We start from the raw sequence: 17,978 nt of genomic DNA, 5'->3' as shown, positions 1-17,978 counted from the left end.
CTGATGGTGGAAATTAGCAACATAGTTTAAATCCTGACATTTGAGTTAGCGTGCTAGGCTACAGTGCTGAGTTTTGACCAGTAGATCACAGTGCATCAAGATGTTCCACGCAAATGATGATGATGATGAGGAAGATGAAGAACACGCAAATGATGATGATGATGAGGAGGAAGATGAAGACTTTAGAAACACAGTTTCCCACATGTTATATGCTAAATAAATCACTGAGAATGTATGGCGTTAGTGTCAGAAGATAAATGATTGTTAGTTGTTGTATGGTCGTTACACCAGACTCCACCCAGGTGCTGCAGTGACCACAACACTGGGGAGGAAACTTGAACTCATTATCTGTTGAACTGAGAACATCTATAGTCAAAATTCAATTACTTCACGTTTTCAAGCACAAACGCTGCTCACTGTTAAAAGAAGACTAAATGGCGACCTTTTCAAAGCCAGGAGACATTTCTGCTGCAGCAGCTTTGTCCTCCTGCTCCCCATCCCCGCTCTCTATAGCCGCAGCAGTGAATGCTCGCCCGGCACAGGAGGGTATCACGCTGTTTCCATATTGTAACCCGGAGCCTCCCCACAGCAGTGGCCCACATGGGAAAGCGAGCCAGGCGGTGGGATAAACCAATTACCCCCCAGTCTGGGGTGGACTCCTGCCGGTGCACCATGCAGCCGCTCCTGGTCCGGGCCCTCCTGGGCTCGTTCTCCATGAGAGCTCGCTGAAATTCTCAGAGATGAGAATTGTGTGGTCTTAAAAGCCCGCAGAGAGGCTATATTTTGCTTAGAAATTTGACATGGTGCCCCCCAGGAACAATACCAGTGGAGGAGGCTTCAAACTGAGACTGGAATGGAAGAATGGAAAAAAAGTGAGTGGAAAGCATGTGGTTTGGTTTTTGTGGAGCCTATTACTGGATTAAAAACTGCTTGATGGTGAAAATGTCACGTTAGGCGGCATTATTAAAATCAGTCTAAATGTAGTTTGTCTAAGAAAAAGAACATGAGACAATATTGCAATTAGAGATTCAGAAATATGAAGAAATGTATAAACATGTGGAGGAAATGGTTACAAAGAGAAAATGAGGATTAAGTGAGGACTCTTCCCTCCACAGACTCCGTGGACTCATGGGTTCCTGATGGTTTCTGGATGACAGCAGTCGTAACAATGGTCATTATGTCGGCCGGGGGCCTTGTCGCTGCGGGGCCATTGTGTGGGCCCCATTCAGCACACAGTCATTTACACTTTCATTGGCAGCTATTTAGTCCTCATAAAAAGTTCAACACACCAATTTGTGCGTTCTGCTCAGCCAGGGACAAGTGTGGAAAAGGCTTGGAAAGCAGTTGCTTTAAAAGTCAATTAATTGTTCCTGGCCGCTGGGAGGGGCCGGAGGGGAGGATCGCCGGGCTCTGGGGCCTCACATCTGTCCATTCGTCTTCTTCAGTCTTGATGCAGACAGACCACAAGTCAAAAGAAAGGTCTGATTCATTCTGCTCAGAGCTGTGGTCATCTGAGGAGATTTTGTGTTGTATTTAATGCTGGTGCTTTCTTATTTTAATACCAGTCTGATTGTCATGAATGGGCCGTGATTAAGGAGGAGAAGGGCAGAAATAAACTTGTTATCTATAAATCCTGTTCTTTAGAATAACCAAAGTTTATGCAGCACATGATGGGAAACAAATGAAAGGCCCCAGCAGGTCGCCTGTCGGAGCTGATGAGCTCAAATTATTTTGGGTTGGAAAATATATATATAAAAAGTAACTTTTAGTAACTAAAGCTAGAATCTCAAACAGTTAAATGAAATATCTGAACCAAGCATATTTTGATTTTTGTAAATTGATATTTAGATCATTAAAGGACAGAATTATATTAAAGGACAAGTGTGTGTTGCTGTTATACCTTAAATAAGAATCGGTCTCATCAGGTCCAAAATTTGCATTTATATTTAGTCTTTTATTATTTTAAACACAATTTTTCTACAAACTCATAGAAAATATTCATCTTCTACCAATTTATTGTTTTCAGGGTCGCTGAGGAACTCAGTTTATCCGTCGTCTTGGGAATGCAGAGCTGGAATCGAACCTGTGCCTTTAAGGTAGAAGAAAAACTCCATATCCAACAACCAACCATTTTAATACACTGTGAGTATAAATAGAGAAGAGGCTCATTAGTTAAATCAGTTTTAATCACCTTTATTACAAATGCATCAGGTGTTTTATGTACATAAATGTGATTATGTGATAAATACATCAAAAAGAGCTGAATTCTGACATCATTCTCACATCCTCGCATTTAAACATGTCCAGTGATGATTAGAAATCTCCCTCCTCCACTTTGGGTCATTTGACCCACAGAGGCTGAAAAGTGAACAACAGTCATTGAGGGGAGAATGACAAAGAGGGAGCGGCAGCCCGACCCCTCCAGTCTCCTAGGAGCAAAGGCAGGCGGTGATGGGAGAAAGGACAAAAGCCGTTCCTCCCTGAGCCGGGGTGAAGGAGGCCCCCGCTGCTTCCTCCTGTTTTACTCCTCCACATGGAGTTTCCAGCAGAACTTTGGCAGCCTTGTCCCTGCTGGCGATGCCACATTAACGGCACATTAAAAGATGTCAGCACTGGAATTAGATAAAAAAGTGCTGAGTTGAATAACATGACACTTCCTCAGTCTAAAGGGAAGTCGCAGGAATTCAGGCGAGCCTCACGGGCAGCCTGGTAGACGGACAGGAAGTCTTTGTATCGCGGTGCACACCCTAACCAAGCTTCCCCGAAGTGTTCTGACCCTGTGAAGAGGAACTCTCCATCTCCAGGCTTTATGCCACACTGTAGGGGAGCCGCAATTTGTCCACGCCAGGACGGAACCAACTGAGTTGACGCCAAAGATGCTCTGTCTCTTCTAAACAGCCGACTGCGCTGCGAGTACACTCTTACTGCTGACACCTTCACTACTGATGTCTGACTCTCAACGTGGTTGGAAATGTTCCTGATGTAGCCTCGGACCACTGAAACAGACAAGGAAGAAGTTTCTCTTCATATCATTTAATGATTTAGTGTGGAAAGAAAAACAGTATTCTGCAAATATTAAAGATAATTAAAGTTAACCAGGAAGGATTTTGTTGGTACTGCAGCGATGTGCTTATGATAAAATACATTCCACCTACCAAAGTCACTGTTGCAGACGGCCATCAGGAGTTCTGCATCGTTGCAGGGTCGACAAGAGGCTGTGGAAGAAGGAAGTTTCAGCTGAGTAAATTCAGAATTTCAAGATGAGCAATCGGTCAAACTCAAACCATGCAGGGCTCAAAGTTTTGTACATCTGTCAGAGATTGATAGGTGTTGTCATTTCCCCTCCCTTGAGTTCACGCACATATTTGAACTCTATTCTTCACCTCATCACACCACAGAGAGAAGGAACCAGGGTCCAGAAGAAGGAATGCTGCCTTAGTGTTTGTGTCTTTAAGTGTCCTGCCCACCACGTTGCCCGCATATCAAAAAAAAAACCCACTCTTCTTGACCCTGTGTTTGACTCCTATTGTACTCAGCTAATTGAATGACCTCATGCCAATGCAGGAGACTTCAGGAGTCAAACACTTGCCAGACTGGCAATACAGAAAAGATAAACCAGCAGATGTCGATCATCGGCAGAGAATGACATCACCACTTTGGGAAAAAGCCCCCACATATGGATTAATGCTAATAGAGAGTCGTGGACAATGACGAGGCATGTGAGGAATCTGCAGAGTATTTGCAGTTTCAGTTTGAGTGCCTTGGCCCGGTGCCCTCTGGCCATGCTGTGGTCTGATCTGTTCTCTCTGCTTTGTCCCTGGATGGAAACCAGACATCCAGACAAAACACACGGGTGACCAGCAGCTGCCTGAACCAGCCAGAGAACCGGGGGATTTTTTAAAATAAATGTTTGGGGGTGTAACAGTACAGGAATGCAACTAGACTATATATATATTTTTTCTTCCTAGAATTCCATATTATTATAAATATTTTTAAATAATTTCTTCGTTTTAAGGAAATTTAAACATTCCTTTTTGAACCCACAGTTTAGCCTCAAACTCCTAATGAATTTGATCTTTCAGTTCAAAAGTAGCACGTTTGACCATTGTACTCTGCAATTTCCAATATATTTGGTGTTTTTATGATTCTTAATTTCCATATATGTGTTTTTTTTTTAAACTGTTTTTGTTTGTGATGTATTGACATTTTAAGGCGGAACTCACTCTGCATCCTGCTGCTCCTGCCTTCGTCCGTGGCCACACTCCGGTTCCTGAGCACCTCATATCTGAAGCTCATCGTTCGTCTGCTCCACTGTCCGTCACTCTGCAGCGGGCTGGCCTGCAGGTAGATGGCGGGCGTGCGGGGCCCATCGGCCCGGAAACAGAACACCCGACGCGGCCGATGTCCGTCAGTGAGCAGCAGCTCCAGTCTGCCGCCGCGTTCTACGAAGAGGCTGGCACCGCTGAAGGATGAGGACGGTTTGATGCAGACGGTGGTGGAGATGGAGGAGGAGAGGTTCGGTTCCAGGACCACCCTTAAAGCCTGACCCGGGTAGACCCACCTGACAGAGCCCTGAGTGCAGCGCAGCCGCACCTGGAGAACGATCCTGGAGTCCAGGGCCGAGGGAAAACCGCTGGAATGACAGGCAAGAAAACAGTGATAATTGTTGGTTAAAAAAAAGAATTTAGATTTTCTAGATTTGAGACTTATTTTATTGATGGTACAATTAAAAAATATAGAGTTTTTAGAGAGACCAAGTATATAAAGTACTATTAACAGGACTAATTTAGGTTTGAAAAACGTGATAACTTTTAGTTAATTCCCTCTGAAGGTGATCTATCTGTCCAACATTGAATCGATCTCTGTTAACCAACTCTTTCATATCCAGTGTCTATCCTTGTTCCTAGCCAAACATCATCATCATCAACAACAACAACAACAATAATAATAATAATATAAACGTCATACCTTCCAGTCCAGTTACAAAGATCTGCTGCAGAGTGCGGGAACCGCAGAGCCAAAAAGTGAACCAACACGATCAGAGAGAAAAACATGTCGCATCAAATCACATGACCATAATAATGAGAATACAGAAAGAAGAGAAGAAACAAGAGTGCATGGCTAGAAATAATAGTTTTGATGTGAGGAGACATGAGGAGCAAAAGTGATCTGCTGCATGTGCTGTGTATCAGAGTCAATAATGCTCCTGCCTGCCCTCTCTCTCTCTCTCTCTCTCTCTCTCACACACACACACACACACATAAACGGAGCAGATCCAGTTGTTTTGTTGCGGTTCATTGTCGTCCTCCACTAAAGGGGACAATAACCTTTAAAGTCTGCAGCCATCTGTCAACAAGATTGCGCCCTCGTTGCACAACGACTGCGCCCCCTTGTGATTTACTGGCAACTTGAGCAATCTTTTTGACCTACAATATTTGATGATTTCTTACGAGAGATTACTGTATATATATGTACAATTTACCTTGTTCTACATTTAAATTCAGTATTAAACAAGATTTTATTGTATTTCATTCCCGACATATTATATATCCAATATACATATATACTCCATAGCAAAGTGGACCAGGTTTGTTGGGCATGAAACTGAAAAGGGGCCTACTGCGGCCCTGGATTTATGCATCATATATTTTTATAAGTTTAATAAGTTTTGTAGTGGAATGTCAGGGTCGCAGAAGCCCCCACTCTAAAGCCAACATAGCATGAGGAGGAAGTCTCTCCTTGGGCTTCTTGAAATTATCCTTCTTCTTTCGCAGAACCTTCAGCACCTCAATGGGATCAGTCTTCCCGGTGAACTTCTGAACTCCTTCTTCTCTGTAGTAAATCAAATATTGAATGAGTCATAAAAGAGGGCACAGCACCACTGAATACAGCTCAACAAGTGTAGAAATGTAAAGGAAGTCATTGCAGATTTTTACAATATTAACCGTCTTTTGGCTTTTACTCTGGACCAGGAAGTTGTGGGATTCAATGAGTGAATAGAAAAACTCACGAAAGACGTAGGAAAGGGTTGTAGTCAAACTCCTCCACAAGGGTGGACGGCACTGTGGGCTTGTCGTTGTCGTCTCTCTCCTGCAAAATAGATAAATAATAATAATTTAAAAAAAAAATATATATATAAAGCTGAAATATTGAAGACATAGTGTATTAATAAGAAGTTGAGCCTCACTAGCTCACCCTGGCCCAGCTGAGCATCTCCTTAACTTTCTCGTTCTCAGGTTCAACCAGCATTGCAAACTTCAGGTTCTTAATGGTGTACTCGTGTCCGCAGAACACTTTCTGAAGAACAATAGCAAGTTTTAATGTCACCTATACTGCAGTACAGTTTGAACCACACTCACATTTTTAAACCTTCTCATGCGATATAGTCGAGCGCTGATCTGAGGCCAGTTAACCGTCTGATGGCAGAACAGAAAACAAGGCATGTCATATTTGCACTGACCGTGTCCTGAGGTAAAGAGCCCAGAACCTGGGTCAGATTGTGGTACATCTGTTCTGCTGTTCCCTCCAGAAACCGTCCACAACCACCAATAAAGAGCGTATCCCCTGAAAAGAATACATTAAAACAATGCAATGGAAAAATATATATTTATCTTTATCCACACATGCTGGGGCAGGCTATAAATTGTACTAATAAACACACTGAATGGGACATAAGGTTAAACCAGCATGATCAAGTTACAACTGGTTCACCAGCTCCTGATATTTATAGATAAAGACCTGTAAACACAGCAGGGGCATCAGTGCAGTCATCCTCCCAAACAAAGTAGCACATGTGACCAGAGGTGTGGCAGGGAGTGAAGAGACACCTCACATTGATGGAATTAAACTGGAGAGGAGAAAGTAAGGCATCAGGAAGACACCAGGCAGATGAAGCAGATCATTTTTATTTGTGACACATTGTGAGCACCTTGAGTTCCTGAGCATTGGTGACCTTATCTGTCAGACCCCCGATCCGATCATCCCCCCCAAAGACTCTCAGTCCAGGGACCTCCTTCAACAGAGCCTCGTTCCCACGAGCATGGTCCCTTCATGATTAGAGAAAAAGTTGAGTTGTTGGTTTGCTTTATTGATTTTAAAGGTTGGATTTTCATGGGAGAGCTTCTTCTCACCAGTGATGGTGTGTGGTGAGAACAGCTGTCAATGACAACCCCTCTCTCTTCACAATTTCTAGCAGCTGTCCCCAGTTGGAGGTTGAAAAAAAAATCAAAGAAATTAGATGAATTAATTAATTATAATGAAAAACAGGCGTTTTCATGCATTTGTGGCTTCTTCAATGAAAAACAAGGCGTTTTCATGCATTTGTGGCTTCTTAATCTCACATGTAAAGACAACAGGAAGTGTATTAAAGCATTATCATGGTGTTGTTATATATGACGACTGTTGAGTTAGTTTGTTGTGATGATACTGTTGTGTGCATCATAGTTCCAAGTGTCTCTCACCCGGTGTGGCACTGCAGGGTCCACAGCTATGGCCTGTTTGCTCTGCTCCTCTATGACCAGGTACATGTAGTTGTCCTCCAGGATGGAGATCACCTTTACCTTCATGGTAGCCCTCACACGCACGCGCCCCCGCGTGCGGGACACTTCAGGTGCAGAGAGAGAGAGAGGGAGAGTCAGGGTTTTAATGAGTCAGGAGCTTAATCTCACATAAACTCCTGCTATCACTGCAGACCAAACTAACTCCGGATTCATTACGTGTGACGAAAACGCTGAATATCTCCAGCATTAAACATAAAATGTGCAATAATATGTATTAAAGACAAAGAAAATTCATTTACCACTGCTTGACAGATTCGGGTTATGCTTTTTTTTCTAACTTGCTGTGATGAGGAAAATACAGAGCAGGAAGTTATCGCGACAACATCAGCAGACATTTTAATCGAGCCATAAAACATTCATCCAGACCAGTTTAACGTTAGTGTAATTTACAACATTCAAACTTAAAACATGCATATATATGCTTTATATTTAAAGTGTATCACGCCATATGACCTTCACAATACCTTGGGACACATGTTTGTGATTGTCCCCATATGTTTAAAGTTTAATGCTCCAACAAAAAAGTTGCATTTTAAACTTAAATATAAAACATTCCCAAATGAACACATAGTCTTTTGAAATTGAAAGACACCTGAGTGAAATTTTCGTTGAGTTCTTCAGAAGTGGTGTAATTCTTCAGACTTGAATTCTTTATGTATGTGGCACTTAGTCGCCCTCTAGTGTTCACTGCTGGTTGCTGTGTACTTCCTGGTCTTGACTGACACGCAAAAACCTGGCACGTCGTGAATACACGGTAACAACAGTGTAAAACTGTATTCTTCTATTTGACGTTTAACTGTATTTACAGCTCATTTTTAAAAACATCAAAACGAACACACAACGGTTGTTTCTGGTTTCCTCTGTGTTCCCCGGTGTTAACCTTGACTTCTGAGACTCTGTTACTTATTGAGTAGGAGTTTAACTTTACATTTACAGCTCAATAACATCAGTTCAGAAAGTAGTTTTTTGTCCAAATGAACATTGATTGCAAATACAACATGTATGTCGTACTGTGGTATAAACAATGACTTGTTAAGGTCAAGAAATCACCTCTAAATCACATCCTGGAGTTTTCCTGTGGGTGGATGACCTAATGACTCTCTCCAAACCGGTTTATTCAGGTTTCTTCACGATGACAACACGGAACATATCTCGCTTTTGGGAGTGGGGCAGGAAGATTATTGGCGTTGGCCGAAATTATCCAGACCACACAAACAAGCTCAACTTCCCGACTCTCACAGAACCCCTGTTGTTCCTGAAGCCCACCTCTGCCTATATCAGAGAGGGCTCCCCGATCCTGGTGCCCCGGTACACCGACAACGTGCACCATGAGGTGGAATTAGGGGTGGTGATTGGGAAAGGGGGCACAGCCATCGCCCAGTCTGCTGCCATGGAGCACGTCGCAGGGTACGCCCTGGGCTTAGACATGACAGCATTTGGGCCCCTGCATGAGTCCAGGGCCAAGGGTCTGCCCTGGACCCTGGCCAAAGCCTTCAACACCTCCTGTCCTATCAGCGACTTCATCCCCAAAGATCGGATCCCTGACCCCGGGAACCTCAATCTGTGGTTGAAGGTCAACGATCAGCTGCGGCAGAGTGCCTGCACCTCCGACATGAGATTCTCCGTCCCTTATCTCATCAGCTACATCAGTGACTTCATCACCCTGGAGGAGGGGGACCTGATCCTGACCGGCACCCCGGATGGACTCTCCCCGGTTCAGGAGAACGATGAGCTGGAGGCTGGGATTGAAAACATAGTTACAATCCGGTTCAGAGTAGATAAAGAAAAGTCATAGTTGAAACTAAATGGTACCAAAGTCGAGGCAAGAGGTCGCAGATTACACACAGCTGGATTAGGATTATCTGTTACAAAACTTAATCATAAAGTAGGATTTGAAGAGTATTGGTAGAAGCTTTTTTAAGGCTGGCTTTTGAGTGAAGTTTTCAGTTTTTGCATCAATGTTTTATATTTGAACATTAGTGTCATGCTGGTTACTGTGGAGGACATACAGTACTTTTTCACTACTTTGCATATTTGGGTGCTGGGAACTTTCCAAGAATATACTCAACAAATCTGTTCAGATGGCAGGACGAGTGGGGAGTAAATGATTAGAGTTATTCACATTAGCTGCTGGTCGTTTACAGTATGTGTTAGAGAAAAACAAAACAAAAAAACAAACACAACCATCATGAATGCAACCAGTTTAATAGGTAATGCAACAGCCAACACACTGCACTAAAGCACACACTCCTAAAATATGGAACAAAAAAGAAAAACATGAACTGCTATCCTACTTTTCCCTACTACATGAATGCGTTTTGAACATCTGTAAAATAAATGAAATAAACTCTTCTTCTATGATTCAACCGTCATCTATCGGTGACAATTTAATCTGACAAAGATTCTTAAAGTATTTAGCAGAAGGTGCGAACACAGAATTCTATAATATTATGTCAATGATTACAAAAAAAAATTTAAAAGTGCACATAAATTAGCCTTTCTGTGGGAACTGCAGGCATTTGTACTAAATCACCAGTTCCTACACTATATTATTACTGTATTGTACTGTAAGCTGCATTGTCAATAGGAAATATTTCAGGACAGACCAAAGAATAAAATACTTATATTTACTGTATATTGTAAACCAAGTGCTGGGTTTTTTGACAAACATTTTCCAGCCAACGTTCTTGTTCAATTTAAAAAAACAAAAAAACAATAAGACTGTAGTTTGTATATTACCAATATATTACAATTAAGAATTAAAATATATTCTGATACTTACATTTTGAAATTAAGCAATCATTTAATCAGTGTTAACGATTTGTAAATCATTCATTGCCAACTGTGTTTTTTCTGCAACTGCATATGAATAATAATAAAAAAACCCAAAATAATAAAAGTATGAATAATAAAAAAACCCAAAATAATAAAACAGCGAGCAGAGCTGTCAGCCATATTATTTGGTAAAATATTTTTTTTTTCCTGACACTGTCGATGACGCCGTCACTCTTTCGGCACGCGAAAGTTGTCTTTTTCTTTGCGGAGACTTCTCATGGTTTCGATCGGGTTGGTTTGCTTCACGTGGTCTTGAACGGACTTTTCTCTGAGTGAAAATATCAGAAACACAGGGTCAGGCAGGCAGGACTTTAAAGTGGTTCATGTAAGTACTGAAAGGTGTAGTTTAGCATCACATACTTTACTCGCATAAAGGGGTTAAAGGTGAATTCATCTGCCAGGGTGGATGGAACCGTAGGTTCTTCCAGGCTGCACTTCTCCTGCAGACATCACCCAGACACGTGCGTTAGTTTTGGTGGTTGTTAAAATGGATCACAAGACTGAAACAGCTGCTCAGACGAAGAGACAGGAACCACGTACCTTGGCCCAGGCTAGCTTCTTTTGAATGATTTCATTGTCTGGTTCCACATGACGAGCAAACTTCAGATTACTGACGGTGTACTCATGACCACAGTAGACTCGCTGGAACAATAAAATAATCATCGATTAATACGCTGTAGCCGGACAGCCGTCGTCTTTGTCAAAACACATCAAACAGGAATTACCGTTTCAGGGGGAAGTCGTCCAAGAATTTCTATCAAGGCTTTGTACATCTGCTCCGCTGTGCCCTCGAAGAATTTACCGCAGCCAGCCACGAAAAGTGTGTCCCCTGCAGGAAAAGTAAGACCAGTGTGTCCTTACTGCCTGATGATGACGGACACATTACAGCCACCACACGTTAGTGAGACAGAGATCTGTCTGGGGTCAGTCGCTCTGACATCACATTCGCTCACGACCTCATCAGCTCTGCAGGTCGGTGTGTGATTAGTGACTGCATTAAATCACCTGTAAACACGGCCGGGGGTTCAGTGCTGTTCTCCTTTGTGACGTAGTAACAGATGTGACCTGTTGTGTGACACGGCGTGAACAAGCATTTAATGTTCAGTGATCCAAGCTGTGAAAACAACAGTGAGAGTAACGTCAGTTGAAAACAGGGTTTGTTTGTGTGTGTGTGTGTTGATATAGGGTGTGTGTGTCTTACTTTGAAACTGTGAGAATGAGAGACTTTCTTTGTGATACCGTCAACCCTGTCATCTCCTCCGTAGACCTTCAGGCCTGGCATCAGCTTCAACATCTTCTCATTTCCACCAGCGTGATCCCTAATTTACATACAGGTTTAAACAAATTTTAATTGATCATGATTAATCTCTATTAATCTCAAAAATATATTTATTTATAGGGAAGGTAAAACAGGTGGCAGTTGGACTTAGTGATCCTTGAAAAAAATCTCCTTAACCTGGTAGAACTGGAACTCACTTTATGTATGACAATGTAAGTGTCAACAAAAACCAATGTGTTCTCCTATACTCCTTTGACAGAAACAGCTTTAGTTGTTAATGTATAAATTCAACTCTTTAAAACTGAAAACTGAGGTCAAGTTGCCTACCAGTGGTGGTGAGTGGTCAACACTGTTGTAAGTTTTACACTGTGTTTTCTCACAGCCTCTACAACCTGTCAAAAGAAGAAAAAGAAAAAAAAAACATAACTAAGTATAATCCAAACAGCCAATCACCGTGGTGTGTGTACCACTTTCCCAAATAACTCTGGGGAATCTGCCTTTTCTAAAAAAGTAAAGAAACTATGCTTGTAGTGTGACTTCTGGCCATGTTATGAATAATTTAAAATACACATTTTATGGCTAACACATGGTAAAAAACCACAGTGTATGAGAAACTTCTCTGTGCAGCTCAGAGTAAATGTTAATAATAACCTTTATTGGCTCCACTGGATCCACAATGGCTGCCTCTCTGGTGTCTGCATCGATCAGCAGGTACATGTAGTTGTCGCTGAGCGCTGGCAGAAGTTCAACCCTCATGTTGGCTTGTTCCACCAGCAAAGACTTCCTCACTGCACTGTGAAGTAGAGCAGCTGCCCAGACGTGGACTCCCACAGGTTCTACTGTACAGCAGGGACACAGTGAGCAACAACATGTCATGACACAAACGTGTGCTGAGGTTATCTGTCCAGTTCTGTCAGGCAACTATGGTATATATGCGAGTATATATTAGCTGTTATATTCTCAGTTCTAACTGGTTAGAACTAAAGAAGCCTCTTGGATGAGAGGTGAAAGGCTGAAATAGATAACATGCCTTTAGCTCCCCCTGCAGGGGAACAAGGGAAAACTACACGTGCTCTATTTATAAACAATAAACACAAATTAAAACAGTTTTTAATTGTTGCTTAACATTCTTATCACCGCTATCAAATTAACAAATAAACAAACAAAAAAGTAAATGTTTTAATTTTAAAAAACTTAAAAAATTAAGTCATTCGAGGACTCTATAATTATAAAGTGTCATTGTCGTTTCAAGGCGTTTATTCACTCAGAGAAATCGCCACGTTAAGGTCCATTGCTACAAGCAACGGTTTTCACCGTGTAGTTTCAGCCCTAGTCTGACGCTGCTGCACGAGCAGAGGGGATTATGTAAAAGAAGGTAATCTGACAAGACAGGCCAGAGCCATGGCCATGTAACAGCCCCATTTCTGGCGACGCGACGAAAAAGGTAAACAATACGTAACGTCCACATGCTAACGTGCTCGAATTTCGCTACAGGAGTGATTACGATAAAAAATAAAATAAAAGAGTGATCGTACCGGATTTAAGGACTTTTGCAGCTCCTATATGAGTGCATGCACCCCGGACCAAGGACCTGAATAACATAACAACAGCATCTGAAGCCTTGTCAAATTCGGTGTAAACCAGAAAAGTTTGGTTCTCTTACTTCCGTTACCACCCCCTTTCAGGGCTCCCCAAATAGGCACGATCAAAGGAACACGGAACTGTCGATAATTAAGCGTTACTTAATATATTGGAATTCTTTGATTTTCATACAACTGTACGTTGTATACATTTTAAACCGGGTAATTAGGACTGTGACGTGTTACGATACATTCACTAAATAAATGTTTTTCAATGTTTTTTAATTAAGGCGTTTTATAAAATATATCCCCTTTCTCTTGCCGTAGACTCACGTTCAAGGTTCTTGTGGCTCGGTCAAAGTTTGAGTGAACTGGTACAGACTCCCTCGGAGCGGTTTAAACCTTAACTTATCTCCAGGATGGCTGCACGGAACATATCACAGTTTTGGGAGTGGGGCAGGAAGATTATTTGTGTGGGGAGAAACTATGCAGATCACGCCAAAGAGCTTAAAAACGCCATTCCCACCGAGCCCGTGCTGTTCCTGAAGCCTCCTTCAGCATATGTCAGAGAAGGATCCCCGATTCTGGTACCCAGGTACACCAGCAACCTGCACCATGAGGTGGAATTAGGGGTGGTGATCGGGAAAGGGGGCACATCAATCGCCCAGTCTGCTGCCATGGAGCACGTCGCAGGGTACGCCCTGTGTTTGGACATGACTGCCAGGGACATCCAGGACGAGTGCAAGTCCAAAGGTCTGCCCTGGACCCTGGCTAAAGCCTTCAACACCTCCTGCCCCATCAGCGACTTCATCCCCAAAGAGCGCATTTCTGACCCAGGCAACGTCACGCTGTGGCTGAAGGTGAATGACCAGCTGCGACAGAACGGCTGCACCGCTGATATGATCTTCTCCATCCCGTATCTCATCAGCTACATTAGCGACTTCATCACCCTGGAGGAGGGGGACCTGATCCTGACCGGTACTCCTAAAGGAGTCTCTGCCGTGCAGGAGCACGACGAGCTGCAGGCTGGGATCCAGGATGTCCTGACCATGAGCTTCAGAGTGGACAGAGAAAACCACTGATGGAAACAAAGTTGAAGAAAATCCTCGTAGACCAATGAAAAGGATGGATTTAATACCCAGTTTTAATACTTTATGGAGCAATTTCACTGTGTATCAGCAGGTGGCAGTGTAGTTCAAGCAAGAAGAATGGTATGTCTGATCCTTTTTGTTGTTATCACCGAACTCCAGGTGTGTAAACATTTTCTGTCAGGAGAAGGATGGGAAACAACAGGACAAGATTTTGTATGAAAATATTTGTAATATTTATTTTGAAATATATCAATGAAGCTGTTGACTAATTCTTCACAATTTACCAGAAATGATGATCTGAGCACAGTTTTGCACCGAGAAAATTAAATTAAATGCATAAATGTGTTTTGTATTTTACATCTATCAAGTAACAACTTATAGTTAATTCACAGTTAAATTAACTCAGTGCTTTAGATTTTGACCCCCCCCCCCCCCCATTTTAACTGGTGCTATGCATAACACATATGTAAACCACCACACACACGTCAAAGAAGAATTTTGTTGTTCCAACCAGAAGGTCAGGGTTTGAGTCGTAACCCCATGTCTGCTACGTGTGAAGATAATTTACCATAAATACTGTGCCAAATCACATGTAGAGATTAGGGATCGGCCAGAAGTGATTCTTCTTCACAGCACTGGGTTGATGCACAGAAAAAAATCTGTAGAGTGAGTCCTTGAAATGAAGTTTAGGAGAGTACTTAAATTAGTCATGAATTGGAAGGTCATAGTACCTAAAACTACCACAAAATTACACATAATGAATGAAAATACTCTAATAATGATAGTTAAATACTTCCACTCTAGGAATTACTGTATTTTCTATTTGGAATACGATCCATCTTCCAGCACTTGACTCATGGATATTTCCGTCAGTCACTTCAACAGCACGGCCTAAATTTATGAGGTATGTACTTCACTCCAAGACTGAAAGGTAAGTAGTTTATTCCACACGGGTTTCGTGTGGAGAAAATAGTTGTATCGTGTTTTACACTGTTGGTTTGGCCCTGGTCACCGATGGTTCCTGTTGAATTTGGAAACACATTATTGTTGCTGTTTACTTTGTGTTTTGTTGAGAACGTTGGACGCAGTTCCAGCCAAACATCATGTTTAAATGAGCGCTGTGTTTGTCTGTTATTATACACAATTATACCTAATATAAGGTTTATCAACAAAAACATTCCAGGGTCAGAAGTTATAGACAGCTCAGGGCAAAACGCATTTGAAATTGTCACACAATTGTAGGTTTTTTATGGCTAGATTTCTGCAGCGGTTCCGCAACTTTTTTGGCCACGAACACCGTTCTATATCCCAACGGAGTTGATGCAGTCCCAATTCCCCTGCACCTTCTTGAAAAAAAAACTTTCTAATAAAGGCATCATAAATAATCATGACCAGAACACACACATACATGCACATATATAGTCTGTATTAATTAATTATTAAAAATGGAAAAGATTTCTACACTGATGTTAAAAGACCTGGACCTTTTTGGAAATTTAAAAAAATTAAAATAATGTGGAAATGAACCAAAATCATTGTCAGACATATTTGATGTGTGGACAAATCAACTCTGTTGTTAAGGATCATTTTTACACATATCTTTGGTTGTTTGGCTTTACCAGAATCCTGCAGCGTCTGTTCTGTTCACTAAGTTCCTGCCACGATGTTCCCACAGTCCTTTCTGTTTTCAGGATCAGTCACAGCCTCGGCCTGTCAACCTGTCCCAGACCAGTCTGCTGTAACCAGAATCTTTCCTTTCCACTGCTGAAGGCTACGTTATCTCCAAGGTTCACATTACCCAATCCCTGACCCTCACGGGTCTCCAGGTCCTGTGTGTCCATCATTAGAACACTTTAATGAGATTTGGTCTCAGGGAAACCTTTTTTCCTCTCAGTGTAAGAACAGTGCAGCCAATAGTGTGTGTTTGCAGGTGTTGTGTTTTATGAGATATGAATCATACCATTCATTGTCCCCATGTGAGTGAAGGTATCAGCAGCCTGACGAGGCCTAACAATGGCTTCAAAGCTGGAGCTGAGCTCTGGTTCAACGTTCACCACATGAAGCTGTGCTGTCATGGAGCTGAAGCCTTAGAAGTCATATTTGACACTTTCAAGGCACAGCAGATTATGTGCAGAAGGCCCAGTCCTGGGATTGAACCAGCAATGATGATGTCATCCACGACAGGAAATCTCTGAGCCAGCTGGGAAGTGAACCAGAGGACCACGCCCAAAAGAAAGGGTAAAAAAAGATGTGAAATTTCACCAAACACCTGTGAGAAAGTGTTAAATATAGTACATGTGTGGGGGTGGAGTGGGTGGGGGTGTGGGGGTATTTCTGGTCCGTTTAATGTAGTATCTGTCCATCATCTGTCAAAGATCAGGATTAAATAATGTCAAAATACCTAGAGGCCAAATACTTCTCATGTTAAACCTAAAAACTAAAATATACTGGAAGTAAAATACTGTATGTGGCAGGTAAACAAACGCTTCTCAATGTTAGTCAAACTAAGGCCCACAGCCCAAGTAAAGTCCACTGTAGTTTTATTTCCAAAAACATATTCAAATATCTAATAAATGCTAAGGTGTTTAAAAAAATATTGCAAAAACAGCTCTTTGTATTCCAGAAAAGAAGGTGTGCAGAAATAAACTCAAGGCTAAAATTTACTGAACAGCTGTTTTATTCATAATTAAATCTAAACCAAAAATAAGGAAAAGCTGGAAAAATAAGTCAGTGATACCTACAGTATATGTTATCCAGGATGATACTCTTTTCTTCCCCCTGGAAAAAAAGAAAATCACTCTCTGATGGTCCATCACAGGCGATAAAATGAAGAGAAGTCAAGGGTCACATAAAAATCAATCCAAGTGACAGAGTTAGCCCCTGAGCCAGATTTTGGACATACAGACATCATGGGTGACATAAAGAAACGCTTCATCTGACCCTGATGAATCACTTGTCCTCATTTTGATCTCACACAAGCAATTATCACAGACAACTCACTTGAGAATCTCTCAAACAAAGTGCAATACCATACTTCATAATTATGAGTTTTTTTGACATTTAGTGCCGGGAGGCTTTTCAGGAAACGTAGTAACAAAAAAATAGTAGCAAAAGACAGAAAAAACTGTAAGGACGTGAAGAAAATATTCAACCACGCTTGTGTTTCTGCTTGAATGATTGACAATCCAGTTAATTTGTGACTAAACTAAAGGCTCAGTAAAAAAAAAACAACAGTCATGTAGCTAAAAAAAGAGCTCATAGAAAAGAAAATAATCAATCTTTCTCAGAGACCAAAAGTTGGTTTTGCCCATAAAATATGTGTCTATAAGTATTTATAGGCCATTTGTAATATAGAGTTTATAACATAGGACAGCAGTAGCCAAAAAGGAGGGGAGGGGGTCAGCTGTTGAATGCTTTGCCTACAACATAATAGGGGGTCAGTTGTTGAATGCTTTGCCTACAACATAATAAATGTTGTGAACTTTAAGTACTGAACTAATGCAGGGGAATCACATCATTCCCAGGGTTTCATGATCACATGACCAGGCCTTGGCTTTCACATCACAATGGACTACACTGATTTACAGCCGCTGCTTCATACCACTTGTGACACTGTATTATTGATACTGTGGTC

The 17,978-nt window shown here is 41.8% G+C and overlaps 5 protein-coding genes and 1 long non-coding RNA gene across 9 annotated transcripts; 3 read left to right on the top strand and 3 right to left on the bottom strand.

Annotated features, from left to right (window-relative positions):
- The first annotated feature begins 162 nt into the window (after window positions 1–162).
- LOC112488449 (uncharacterized) lies at window positions 163–4,350 on the top strand. The gene is made up of 3 exons (XR_003052513.1): window positions 163–1,479; window positions 2,027–2,142; window positions 4,213–4,350. It is a non-coding gene; the product is annotated as an uncharacterized LOC112488449 (long non-coding RNA).
- LOC103393078 (meteorin-like protein) lies at window positions 2,175–5,367 on the bottom strand. Its single transcript, XM_008329913.3, has 4 exons — window positions 4,969–5,367; window positions 4,224–4,633; window positions 3,156–3,215; window positions 2,175–2,996 (listed from the first exon to the last, which is right to left on the bottom strand). The coding sequence occupies exons 1-4, from the start codon at window positions 5,052–5,054 to the stop codon at window positions 2,659–2,661; spliced, it is 894 nt and encodes a 297-aa protein (XP_008328135.1). The 5' UTR covers window positions 5,055–5,367; the 3' UTR covers window positions 2,175–2,658.
- On the top strand, window positions 4,512–9,928 carry LOC103393076 (acylpyruvase FAHD1, mitochondrial-like). Of its 2 annotated transcripts, none has more exons than XM_008329909.3 (2): window positions 4,512–4,645; window positions 8,681–9,928. In XM_008329909.3, exons 1-2 carry the CDS (start codon window positions 4,639–4,641, stop codon window positions 9,352–9,354), a joined length of 681 nt encoding a protein of 226 aa, XP_008328131.1. In that variant the 5' UTR covers window positions 4,512–4,638; the 3' UTR covers window positions 9,355–9,928. The 2 variants fall into 2 exon arrangements, with proteins under 2 accessions (XP_008328131.1, XP_008328133.1); XM_008329911.2 differs by lacking the exon at window positions 4,512–4,645 and adding an exon at window positions 8,232–8,313.
- On the bottom strand, window positions 5,663–7,886 carry LOC103393077 (hydroxyacylglutathione hydrolase-like protein). Its single transcript, XM_008329912.3, has 9 exons — window positions 7,799–7,886; window positions 7,461–7,603; window positions 7,131–7,195; window positions 6,929–7,046; window positions 6,739–6,847; window positions 6,461–6,564; window positions 6,196–6,297; window positions 6,011–6,090; window positions 5,663–5,832 (listed from the first exon to the last, which is right to left on the bottom strand). Exons 2-9 carry the CDS (start codon window positions 7,563–7,565, stop codon window positions 5,682–5,684), a joined length of 834 nt encoding a protein of 277 aa, XP_008328134.1. The 5' UTR covers window positions 7,566–7,603; window positions 7,799–7,886; the 3' UTR covers window positions 5,663–5,681.
- On the bottom strand, window positions 9,748–13,369 carry LOC103393079 (hydroxyacylglutathione hydrolase, mitochondrial). Of its 3 annotated transcripts, none has more exons than XM_008329914.3 (10): window positions 13,209–13,369; window positions 12,325–12,512; window positions 12,001–12,065; window positions 11,596–11,713; window positions 11,400–11,508; window positions 11,120–11,223; window positions 10,935–11,036; window positions 10,755–10,834; window positions 10,459–10,662; window positions 9,748–10,422 (listed from the first exon to the last, which is right to left on the bottom strand). In XM_008329914.3, the coding sequence occupies exons 1-9, from the start codon at window positions 13,273–13,275 to the stop codon at window positions 10,563–10,565; spliced, it is 933 nt and encodes a 310-aa protein (XP_008328136.1). In that variant the 5' UTR covers window positions 13,276–13,369; the 3' UTR covers window positions 9,748–10,422; window positions 10,459–10,562. The 3 variants fall into 3 exon arrangements, with proteins under 3 accessions (XP_008328136.1, XP_024920554.1, XP_008328137.1); XM_025064786.1 differs by having other exon boundaries at window positions 9,748–10,449; window positions 10,483–10,662; XM_008329915.3 differs by having other exon boundaries at window positions 12,325–12,509; window positions 13,209–13,360.
- A 209-nt stretch (window positions 13,370–13,578) lies between these two features.
- On the top strand, window positions 13,579–14,689 carry fahd1 (fumarylacetoacetate hydrolase domain containing 1). The gene has a single exon (XM_025064789.1). It carries the CDS (start codon window positions 13,673–13,675, stop codon window positions 14,333–14,335), a length of 663 nt encoding a protein of 220 aa, XP_024920557.1. The 5' UTR covers window positions 13,579–13,672; the 3' UTR covers window positions 14,336–14,689.
- Window positions 14,690–17,978: the final 3,289 nt, after the last annotated feature.

This window comes from Cynoglossus semilaevis, chromosome 17 (genome assembly GCF_000523025.1).
Source record: "Cynoglossus semilaevis isolate Cse_v1.0 chromosome 17, Cse_v1.0, whole genome shotgun sequence".
NCBI lineage: Eukaryota > Metazoa > Chordata > Actinopteri > Pleuronectiformes > Cynoglossidae > Cynoglossus > Cynoglossus semilaevis.
The sequence above is the reverse complement of the archived record's forward strand: the minus strand, read 5'-3'. Positions and strand labels throughout refer to the sequence as shown.

Coding starts and splice junctions, on each gene's coding strand:
- LOC103393078 (XM_008329913.3), bottom strand. CDS start 5,054: ATGTTTTTCTCTCTGATCGTGTTGGTTCACTTTTTGGCTCTGCGGTTC. Junction 4,634..4,968: donor CTTTGTAACTGGACTGGAAG/GTATGACGTTTA, acceptor CTGTCATTCCAG/CGGTTTTCCCTCGGCCCTGG. Junction 3,216..4,223: donor CAGGAGCAGCAGGATGCAGA/GTGAGTTCCGCC, acceptor CTTCTTCCACAG/CCTCTTGTCGACCCTGCAAC.
- LOC103393079 (XM_008329914.3), bottom strand. CDS start 13,275: ATGTTATTCAGGTCCTTGGTCCGGGGTGCATGCACTCATATAGGAGCT. Junction 11,509..11,595: donor CTCATTCTCACAGTTTCAAA/GTAAGACACACA, acceptor TTGTTTTCACAG/CTTGGATCACTGAACATTAA. Junction 11,037..11,119: donor GACGACTTCCCCCTGAAACG/GTAATTCCTGTT, acceptor TTATTGTTCCAG/CGAGTCTACTGTGGTCATGA.
- LOC103393077 (XM_008329912.3), bottom strand. CDS start 7,565: ATGAAGGTAAAGGTGATCTCCATCCTGGAGGACAACTACATGTACCTG. Junction 6,848..6,928: donor CCAATGCTCAGGAACTCAAG/GTGCTCACAATG, acceptor TCTCCTCTCCAG/TTTAATTCCATCAATGTGAG. Junction 6,565..6,738: donor TGCCCCTGCTGTGTTTACAG/GTCTTTATCTAT, acceptor TATTCTTTTCAG/GGGATACGCTCTTTATTGGT.
- fahd1 (XM_025064789.1), top strand. CDS start 13,673: ATGGCTGCACGGAACATATCACAGTTTTGGGAGTGGGGCAGGAAGATT.